At 45.0% G+C, this 11921-nt stretch overlaps 1 protein-coding gene across 1 annotated transcript; it reads left to right on the top strand.

Annotated features, from left to right (window-relative positions):
* Positions 1–1014: 1014 nt before the first annotated feature.
* LOC147959841 (uncharacterized) lies at positions 1015–1566 on the top strand. The gene has a single exon (XM_087532946.1). It carries the CDS (start codon positions 1015–1017, stop codon positions 1564–1566), a length of 552 nt encoding a protein of 183 aa, XP_087389072.1.
* The last annotated feature ends 10355 nt before the right edge of the window (positions 1567–11921 follow it).

An 11921-nucleotide genomic window follows, 5' to 3' on the forward strand; every position in this document is an offset into this window, starting at 1 on the left:
TACTATGCCCTAACTTGCTTGAGTAGAGTAGTAGTGTCGTAGGACTCTGCTCTACTACTAGCACCGGAGGAGTAGTATGTTCTAATCTAAAATAGTTACAAACTTCAATGCCCGAGCGTGGAACGACTACGAACTGCCATCGGTGCTAACTCCAATCCTGCAAGTCATGGATTTGTTTCTTTTTAACTTTCTGTACGAATCTATAGCCAGCCTGCAAGTCAAGTACACTGTACTGACAGTGGAACCCACAGAGTACTTGGAATAAAACATTAAGGATGCAATTAACTTTTTATAGAGGGAGAATCATACACGCAATTAACTCAAATGGATTGTACATGACTCTATTATTCTCCAATGGCCACCAGCAAATTTCCTCCCGCGGGCCGGAGTAGGTTTCTCGGTTTGCATGCGGGTTTAACAGAGGGGTTTGATGGAGGCGAGGAGGCATGTTCAGCCAGGCGTGCAGTGGAAGACGCAGTACTATTCGATTTGACAACTACAACTAGTATATTATAAAAAACAAAGAAGAGTAGTAGAGATAGACATAAGAATAGAGACTAGCGAGGAGCACCATCTACTGCTTCGTGGGCTACTCCTGCGCTCCATTCGGCGGCTGCAACGTCCCCTACAACCACTCCCTCCTGCACTCCATTCGGTGGGCGCTATTGAAATTTGGGGAGCGCACTCTCACGACTGCTAGCAGCGACGACTTCACCGACGACGACTTATTCCCCGACCTTGGCAACCTCTTCCTCAACGACATGGGCGACAACCTCAATGCCAATCGTGCTGCTCCCGTTGCACCGTATGTGTTTCTGTCCTTCGTGTTCGAAATCGTGGTAGAATTCATGTTTATAGTCTGTGTCCTAGATTCGATATGTTCATCTACTATGCTAGTCCGCATGATTAGTTTAATCTCTGCTATAGCCGTCATGATTTATTTTGTAGTAAATATCATAGTAACTTGCTCATATATTCAACTGGTGGAACATCCCGTACAGCCACTCCCGTTTCATGGAAGGCCTGGTTGATGCCTCCAAGGATCCCTTCGTCTACTGCTATGAGTGCCCGGTGATGTTTTGGGGCTCGCCGGCGGACATCGTGCATCACCTGACGCAGGCGTGCGGCAATCACTACTGGCCCTTGACGAAGAACATCAAGTATAAGAGGTGCTACCCGTTCATCGTGCCGGAATCGCTAGAGGATCAGCGCCGCCTGCTAGTCTCGGAGGAGGACGGTAGCGTCTTCCTCTTGATTATGGCCACCGGCGAGGCCCGCGCAGGCCGCCGCCATATCTCTGTAGTGTGCGTCAGGGGCGACGCCGCTGACACTGACACTGACACAAGGCCGATGTACGGGTGCGTGCTCACTATTACTACCCCTCGGAGGTACGTGGGCGGCGACACTGGCTACGTCAAGCTGACTTGGACTCTGCCCAGCTTGGACCTTCCTGCCGATGTGGACATGGAAGACGCATGGTATTATTTGACCCCCAACAATGTGCATGGGGACTCCAAGGTGGTTCACCTGGACATCTGCATTATTAAGTTAAATGTTGATCATTAGTCTTCGCTCAATGTAATCCGCTGTCTAAGCATGTGGAGACTTCCACGCATGATCTTGCTCTATTGGAGTATCGCGCATGAATAAAAGTGTATCCATTTATGGTTTAGTCTAGAATCTTCCATGTATGAATTTTTACTACAGTACTGGTGAAAGACTTATGATGAACCATTTCTTACATATCCTATGCCCCCTTCCAAGTCATCCTGATTTAATCCCTCCGTCTAGGTGTATAAGGGCATGGTTAATACTTAAATAGTATAGCCAACTGTTGACTATAAGAAAGTGCCATGTCATCTGTAGCCAACATGTATAACAATGGATACTCAAAAACTAATTCTTGAAGATCATTTCCTACAAAGCACTATAAGAGTTATTTCTTCACAAGTTTTGGATGCAGTTTGAACAGTTGAACGCTTTTGTTTGCAAAACATACTTTTTATCTATTTCACCCGGATGTTTGTGAGCTCTAGAGATGAGATAATATCGAACAAACCTATCGATACCCATTACACATGAGATGACCCCCACATCCTTTGTCAAAATAAACAACTCCCCGATCAATGCATTTCACTCTTCCGTGCAACGCACTGGCACCTTACTATAGATTAGTACGACCAAAAATTGAAATAACATTATATATAGTATGATAAATGATGATGCATGTCACCTAAAATTATATCATTGAAAACTATGTTCAAATACGAATCAAACAATATTGTTTTTGTTGACATGCACTAACATTTTGTCAGTTAAATCTTTAGTCAAATTCAATGGGGGATAAACCACGACCGATGTAGTAGTACTAGTGTAGAGCGCGGCGTTGCACAGGAGTCTCACCCCGCTCGTGGCGTGGCAGTAAAGCCGTCATATCACAAAACCCTACCACTCCCAGTAATAAGTGGCCTGGTAAAATAAACGGACAAGCAACCATCACATCCCTCCGTATTTTTTGCATTTCATCTCTCTGCATTTACTTTCTACGGTTCATCTCGCACACTCGATCCCTAGCTACTACTCCTAGTATCCCTAGCTACTACTCCTAGGGCCAGTTCTTCTGGCGGCTTCCCCAGCATTTCCCATAAGACTAGTCACAGTGGAGAGTAACATTAAGGCGCCTCACTCATTTATTTGGGCTTCTAAACTACTACTAGTAGTACCTCCATCCTGGTTTATTCCTCACCATTGTAATTTGTGCTAAATTTTGACCAAAGATTTAACTGATAAAATGTTAGTGCGTGTGACATGCACTAACATTTCATTAGTTAGATTTATGATCAAAATTTGACACAGATTACAATGGGGACCAATAAACCAGGACGGAGGTAGTAGTTATGGGATTACTAATCTAGAAGCCTAAAAGAACTGGCCCCTGGTACTCCTACTACTAGTAGTACTCAAGTTGGAATTCCAATTGCATGGCACAACTTGTTAGGCAAAAAATTCGATACAGGGTGTAGGAAGCGGTTTGGGAATTTGCATGCATTTCCAACCAGTGAGATACTCCGTACAAAGTACGACAGAGAAATAACCACCAAGAAGGAAGCTAAAAGTAAACAATCAAACGAGCATTTTTGCATTTGTTTTGCATTGAATCGTTTCACAAGCTTGACTAGTGCTGTTTTTCTACTTTTACAAAAACCGCATCATAATTATAAAACGTGCATTTGCACGTACATAAGTAATAGTAGTACTCCCTCCGTCTAGGTGTATAAGTCTTCCCTCCTTCTTGGTCACGGTGCACAACCAAATATGACTTATTGACCTGGACGGAGGGAGTAGCACAGTCTGCAAGCATATATAGAGAGAGACGTGTAGTGCGATAGTATATAGTAAAGTTTGTGCTATATGCATGTACTTGCAAAATGCGTATGAATACACAAGGTTTCCAAACTTTCCCTTTCACATACTTAATTAAGGACGCTAATAATTCCTGAACGTTCGGGATTTATCATTTGCGTCCCAAAACTAATGAGATTGCCTTATGAAACAAAAATTATACTCCTAAAAGCCACAGCGCTCGCAGGGGCGCTTGCGGCGCGCCACGAGTGCCTTGGTGCGCGGCCGTTTCCCAGTGCGCCGACACAACGCCTCTTCCTCAGCCTCGCAACTCGCGAGGTGCTGATTGGCGGCTTGCCGGCGGGCGAGCGCGATCTCACCGATGTGGTGATCCGGCGCCAACAGGTACCCCTCCTCGCTGGAAGCGTGCACCCGGTCCACGTAACGCCAAGCATAGATGAGGCGCTTGGGCCCGACTGCACTCAGGGCGTCGGCACGGGCATCCTCGCCACCCTCACGGCCCTCGTACGAGCCTTCTTCCAAAGAGCCAATTGCCTGACTCTCTCGGACGCGACATAGGCCTCCCAGGCAGCTTGTTCCGCGGTGCGCTTCTCTTCCTCGGCCTTCTTCTCCGCCTCTATTTTGGCGCGCTCTGCTGGAGGCAAAGCCTCCCACAAGGTGACATCCATTTCTTTCCAAAGCTCCTCAAGGCTGGGGGGGCTCGGCAGGTGGCGTGGCGTTCTCCTCATAGCGGGGAGCCGACGCGTCCTCTGATGCGCGTGCTGGACATATCGGGAACCCCGACGCGTCCACCTCGACGCGTCCTCCTCGACTAGTGGCGGCGAGGAGCGGAACAGCGACGTGTCGCGTCACGGCGAGTAGCGGAATGCCGGCGCGTCCTCCTCGAGTAGTGGCAGCGAGGAACAGAACGGCGACGCGTGACCGTCCGCGCAGTGCAGCGAGGGGCGCCTAGGGCTAGGGAGGGGCGATGCCATGGTGGTCGACGTGAGAGGGAGGGGGAGGAGATAGCGATGAACGTGAACATGAGGGGGAGGAGATAGCGGTGTCGTGGGAGGCGCAGTATTTATAGCGAGCAATGGCACACCTACGTAAGATATGGACTGAGCTGCACTGACTTAATTGCAGGTCCAGTTGCGTCACTGACATGTGAGCCAGACCCCTGTTGGGCCCATATGTCAGTGACCAAATGCACCTGCAGTTAAGTAATAGCTACGTGGGCATATTTGTTGGAGTAAATTACAGGGAAGGGAAGGGGTGGAAATATTGCTGGTCACAACGGATTGGACGAGCGCGGGGGAGGAGAGTCGTGCTTGCAGATTTTTTCCACATGGGGTGGAGTGGTGGGACCGCCAGAGGGAGAAGGAGAGTCTGGCAGGCATATTGTTTCCACACATGGAGAGGAAAAGATTTGGAGACGAACGGGCTTCCTGCAGGTATGGGGAACGGTGCATAATAAGTCTCATCTTGCATGCCGGGCTAGGTATAGTCTCAAGTCATTAAAAACATACACGCCCCACACATGTTCATATTTCAAGGTGCACTAAATTATTGCATGCGATGATTAAGGCTGGCCATAATGGTGGTATCTTAGCTGGTATCATGCACACGGGAATAGCAAACATGTTGATGTAGTAGTTTTTTTAATCAAAGAAGGATTTCCCCCTTCCGATTTTCATTACTGAAAACCAACATCTAAATCTAAACATAGTATTTTCCCTAGAACTACCAGGTTCAACATCTCACAACATAAACCCATACGACCATACGCCAAGGAGGTACGTAGTAGGTAGTACTATGAATTCCATTTTCGCTCCATACCAATCGTTCTAAAAACTACTTAGTAATTATAATGCACCATTGAAAATCGAAACTCTTAACCCCGTTAAAAAATGATATTTTAAACGTGGCTACTAGATCTGTGGAAACTGGCGAGCCACCGCCTCCAAGTCATTCACCTGTGGTCCCGACCATCAACTCCTACGGATCAAATTATCATGCGAGCTGACTATTCCTACAAAGGTGCGCTCCATGACGTACCCGGTACCCGCAAATGCAGCAATCGTGCACCTAGGGTTTTAGGGTTTATTTGTTAACGTTGCCTTTACGTAACACTCATGTGTGCGAGACAGCGAGAGACCGACTGCGTGTGTGCGCCTCTTCTCTTTGTATATGTACTCCACCGTTTGTCTGGTGTCAACAAAATTATAATAACTACTAGCAATGTGCCAATGCGTTGCCACATGATTTGAGTAGATTAATACATATTCACCGATTTGATAGAAAAAAAGTCTAGTTTTGAAATACGTATATCACTAAAAAATGTTATGTTTCACTCAAAATATATTCCTTTGGTGGTTTTGATGAGATAAGGGAGGAATGTTGTTGGTTTCAAGATTCGAGAAGTGGTATATCTCTAATTTCTACTCTTACTAGCAAGATGCCTGTGCGTTGCACGGAACATCAAGATCTTGTGGGAGAAAAGGATGAACGAGGGAAGGCCTTATCTGCAAATGTGGAGACGAGTGCGGGTAAATTTCCATAGTTTCGTTCCTATCCATCAGATATACATCGAACGGACTATATTGCAGGATAGCAGGTCCACCATCATCACTAACTCTGTTTTTTATCCCTACTCTTATAAAAAGCATAGTCGGTGATGATCGTGTGCCTGCCATCCTGCAATATAGGCCGTCCGATCTATATCTGACGGATAGGAAGGAAACTATGGCAATTTTGCAAAAAGATACCCACACCCCTCTCCACACATGCAAATAAGGCTTTCCCTTGTTCATCCTTTTCTCCCGCAAGATAAACTACTCATACAAATGCATCTTCATGTTCCGTGCAACGCATGGGCATCTTGCTAGTTGTTGCAAAAAGCCCATGTGTGTGTGAGAGAGAGAGAGGGAGAGAGGAGGAGGACGGAGTGCATGTGTGACAAAGACACAAAGAGTGTGTGTGCGAGAGGTATTAGCTTAAAATGAGGCGATAGTGTGTGTGTGCATGATCGAGAGGGCATGTCTCAAGAAGGGAAGAAAAATCTAAATAGATACAAGGAGCGGGAGAGAGACATGTATGCGATAGTGGAAGCACGAGTGTGTGGGTGTATAAACCTATCTAGAGGCTAGTCGATAAATGTTTGTGAGAGAAATACGAGACGGGGGTGCGAAAGCGAGAGTTTGTGTGAGAGAGAGAGACGGTAGTCGGGAAGAGGAGTGGAAGCAGGAGTTGTGTGTGTGAGAGAGAGAGAGGGGGGGGAGTTTGTCTAATTAGTATACAAATGAATAATGTCAGTCTGGGATGGAGACGAAAAGGAGACCGCAACAAATGCTGTGTCTACAGGAGAGAGAGAGAGTAATTTTAGTGGTATGATTCATATCTAGAGCCATATAGGGTATGAGAGAGAATCCCATAGAGAGAAAGACAAAGTGAAAGACGAGTGGAGACTGTGTGTATGGCGGTGAAAAAGAAAGCTTAGGTACCTAGTGATACGAGAGAACGGTAGAGACGTGAGAGATAATGAAAACCACGTAATGTATAACGATAGGGAGAGTGTGACACTTCTCAAGGGAGACGTCGAGAGACCATGTTTGCGAGGATAGGAGAAACATGAAGTGAGCGTGCGGGTGAGCTGGAGAAAAGAGAGTGATAGCTACATGAAGGAGCATACATGCAAGAGAGATGGGTATGAAAGGAGTGAACATAAAAGGGATTCAAATATTTGAATTCGAGATGATGATACATGTAATCCATACTCGAACCAAAATTGATCTATCAAACATGCATACTCATATGAATTCACGCGCATCTATGTTATTTAATATGTAGATATTACTGATCCATACATTTTAGTAGAACATAATTTGGTTTAATTTTTTGAATTCAACCTTATGATTTTGAGATCATTGTATTTGTAAATCATATTACACATATAAAGGAGCAGAATTCTTTGTTGTGCTTTTGAAAGTATATATTTAAAAATGATGTATATAGAATTTTATTCCAATCGAAAATGGATCCCGCCCGAAAAAATTAGAATACAAACGGGATTCGAATTGAGTTGGCACGGTAAACGTGCACTCTGCAAAATTTGAACGAAGCAGGGAAAGTCGCAGTAACCGCCCGAAACCAAAATCTGCGAGATGGAAATTACTATTGCCTATCCTTCCACGCAAAGCCTATCTGCTCGATTTATATAGGTTTCGATAGGGGTAGGTTTGTAGTTTCACTCGAACGTCACATAACCGCCTCTCACCCAGATTCATACACGGTGGGCGCCAAACACAGTGTGTCCTCGGCCGAAATCGACTCCCTCCCCGATTCATACACGGTGGGCGCCAAAAACAAACTCTCGTCGGCAAATATTTGGTGTATGCGAGATTACCATCCTATCCCCAACCAACTAATATTGCTGTGATGTACGAAATTTGAAACGGGGGCTAATTTTGTAAATTTCCTCGCAGTTGAGACAAGCGCGCCCTGAAGACGTGGTTCCCCCCTTCCTCTCCACCTCCATTTCCCCATTCGTACTCCGTGGGCGCCAAAACACCCTCTCCACCCCAGCCTCCTCCGTCCGCCACCCCATCCACCGCCGTCCTCCTCCACCATGTCGGGGCTGATACCTTGACGCCGCCATCCATTACAAGAGATCAACCTCTCTCATCCACGGCTTCGGACCGGGATCCTTGCATCCCGTCCTCCCGCTTCATCCCCGCCATCGTCCACCTTGCCGGCGCCGCTCCTACGACCGTCTCGTCCACTTCGCCCCGCCGCCACCGTCTACCCTCCTAGATCTTCTTCCACGCCGCCGATAGCCATCGCTACCGCAGCACCGTCAAATTCTCAACAGATGCACACGGCGCCGCACCAGAGGCGGTACTCTTTCGTATCTGCTCAACTTATTTATCGCAGCAACAAAATAGATCGCCACTGCTTTACTCGGATTTCTTGTCCATCACTTACTTGATAGTTCAGAGCAAACATTGGTCGCGGAGTTGCCTTTGTCCAGTTTGCACCTTCAGATCCGCCATGGCACGCTCAACACTATACTCCCAATGCTTATGGTTTTCGCCTTTTATATTCCACACTAGTTAAATCACACTAGACTAATTTTCAAAATTGGGTCAGTCAATTTTTCAGAGCTCGCCGGAGTTCGCCGATGCGAACGAAGGGGCTCGGGTGGGGACTTTGGTTGTTGGGGGCGGTGGTGGGGCCTCGCCGAACGAAGAAAACTCGACGTGGGTGGGGGCGAGGGTGGGGGTGTGGTGGTGGAGGAACACCGGCGGTGGGGCCGATGGTCCGGTCGGCGACCCGTGCGGTGTTCTATATGGGAAGAATCAGAGACGAGGAAGAAGAAGGGTTAGGAGACGTAGGATATTCATCCAACCGCCTGAAATGGTCGACTGACCCAAATGCAGACATGCCTTTATATTCAGTACCATCATCATACCTGCTTAGCACTGCTCCTGAATCCATCAAGCTAAACAACGTGCCAGTCATAATTCCAAACTTGTTGCTCAAGTACGAATCTGATATGATGCTGATATTACTAAAACATATAACATTTAATTGGTCAGCTAATGTTCCTATACTTTTGAAAAAGCATGTGCACCACATATAGAGAGACAGCGGGGAGTTGCTTTCTTAATGCGCTCTGGTTCATCATGTGTGAGCACTACGCAACGAACATTTTATTATCCAAAATCTGCTTGCTCTTCTTTAGCATGTTCCTCTTTCATTCTTCTTTAATAAGTATTCTCTCCGTTCCTAAATACAAGTCTTTGTATAGATTCCACCATGGACTACATATGGAGCAAAATGAGTGAATCTACACTCTAAAATGTATCCGGATACATCTGTATGTGATCCATAGTGGAAATCTCTACCAAGACTTATATTTTGGAATGGAGGAAGTATGGTAGTAGTACAGTATGTTCCTTGTAGTGAATATGAGCAGGGACATTTGCAGTGTCGAGGTCTATACGGTCGGTTGGTATGGACACTTTGAACTCGTCGGGCCTCTTTGATTCGTAGGATTTTGTAAACATGTGAATATGATTTGTAGTGGCCTGCCCACTTGAATCCTACAAGAATAGCAAGGAAATGCGGGGAGTTGTGTTGCCTTTGAGAGTTACATTGATATTAACGGTACCGCACCTTCAGTTGAAGAGAGCTGGTATCCGAAGGCTTTCTAGCCGTACCGGCAATACTAGCACATATATTCCAGCAAGTTCCACTTTGCTGATTTTACTCTGATGCTTACGGTTTTCCCGTTATATCTACACTATGATCTGTGTAGCTGCTTTGTGTCGCAGTAGCAGCAGTCCACTCTTGAAGCTAAACACCGCAATGACTTACAAAATTGGCACCAAGGCATTGAGTGCCATTCTGGATGCAATGAAACTCATACGCTCACCACCTGTTGATTCTTGTTCAGAATATGATCCTAATGACTATTCTAACCTCGAGGAGTCAAAGGCAGATGGCCTGTCCTGTTCACCCATCAAGGTTCCTGTTCTAATTTGGCAAGGTTTTATTGATTGCGTGTATCTTGCGTATGTTGTCTTGCATTTCTTCTACTTTGTTGCACCGCCATCTACTTAGTTTACTCATCATATATGTCGAGATGCCATGCCCATCCATTATCAATACATATTCCATCTGTCATCATACCATGTTTTTCCACTCAAATGTTGTTCTTGTGCATCAGACATCAAAAAGGAAGAGGGTGATTGCCGAACCTGAGGGAGCACCAGCAAAGTCCTTCAAAAAACATGGTTGTGCCGGAGAAATCAGATAGCACCCCACTTATATTGGCTGTACAACCAGTGACACAAAACGTAGGACTGACTCCAGCAGACTGTACCCATACTTCACTGGCCACACCACTAGCCGCACCACACAGGACCTACACTCCAACAAAAGGTATGCCGATTTCAGTTGCCATAGCACCAGCCGTACCACAGAAAAATCCCACTCCAGCAAAAAGTACAGCAAGTCCACCGGCCAAAAACCTATCCCAACTGCAGAGATGGACAATTCCTACAGATTGGAACCCCATTCCAGTTATTCCCAGTTTAAAAGACAATGCTTTCAATGTTGTTAGGGACTACGTGCATATATTCCCATCATGGGAAGATTATAGTGAAGACAAACACCATTTTCACATCTTCCTGTCCCTCTTATGTGTAAGTGCTATTATTCATGGTGATTATTTTCCTGTTTTTCTGCTGATTGAACACATCAATGATTTACATTACATTGTTGTAAGTAGGCGAGGGTCAATTTGGATAGTCATGACGAGCAAATCTTGCTTGCGCTTTTCAAGGAACCATTGCAGCAGTATCGGTGTTACCTGAGGAAATCACACTTTGATGGCAAGTCTATAAATGAATTTCTAGTGAAGTCTCATGTGCTAAACTTAGGAGACATTGAATGGAAAAACCTTGTTATGCACTGGTCTCGTTCCGAGGATGAGGTACTGTCTATGATATCGCATGACAATTTGAACTTCTACTTTTCTGCATGTGCCTTACGGATCTTTTTTGCAGGAAATCTGCTCGAAAAAGAATTTCGGTTTGAAAAGAACGACATGATATTGCAAATATGTTGCCCGCTGCTTTGCTCTTGTTAGTACCTGTTGTCCTGTATCACTATACTTGCATACATACCTGGTTCATTATGTGACAGCTGTATGCATGATAGCTGGCTTATCAATTGTTCGCTCCAAATTATCTGATCTATATGAATGGTTACATTAGTGTAGAATATATCCAATGCCAATGAATTTTTTTAGCTCTGCATTGTTCTTGTAAGTACCTACTGTCCTTTATCAGTGTACTTATATTGACAGGTAGTTGTTCATGTACCATCACTCTACAACTTATTTTCCTTTGCCCTCCATTTTCTACACATAAGATCTATATTTACTCTTACCATAAGGTTGGATAACACCGATGGTACTGAAGAAGTTTAGCTCTGCATTGCTCTTGGCTGTACCTTTTGCCTGTATCAATGTACTTACATTTATAGCTACTTGGTTATGTAGCATCACTCTTCATCTTATCTTAAATATTCTTCATTTTTTCTTATATTGTCACATCTATATTTACTCTTAACAAAATGTAGAATGAAGGCAATGCTTATGAAGAAGATTCTGTGGTAAACTTCTTGAATTGCCCCCCCCCATCAGCATGGACAAGGGCTTTATAGAGCCTGCCTTCATCAATAATGTAAGTTTGTCCTTCTCAAGCCTTCAAACTTTGTTGTGTATATTTGGTTAGGCATGACTGCAACAGCTGTTTATTTTTGGTGTTTGCATCAAATTGCATGTTTAAAGTATATTATGTACTCCAGTTCATAAACAAAAGTTTGTCCTTGTCAATTTAAGTTTTCAGTTGTACAACCAAGTTCCTTCTTCATACCATGTAAATTAAACTATACAGAGCAAGTGATCTTATTTTGCCAATCTGAAATGGGATAAATTGATAGCACACTAACCATTGATACTTATGAGTTCTTGATCTGTAATCCAGTGGTGTCGTGAAGCTGCCAACTCC

This window comes from Triticum urartu, chromosome 7A (assembly GCF_056163025.1).
Source record: "Triticum urartu cultivar PI428250 chromosome 7A, HENAU_Tu73, whole genome shotgun sequence".
Taxonomy (NCBI): Eukaryota; Viridiplantae; Streptophyta; class Magnoliopsida; order Poales; family Poaceae; genus Triticum; species Triticum urartu.

Excerpts from the sequence above, each read along its gene's own strand:
- LOC147959841 (XM_087532946.1), top strand. The coding sequence starts at position 1,015 with ATGGAAGGCCTGGTTGATGCCTCCAAGGATCCCTTCGTCTACTGCTAT.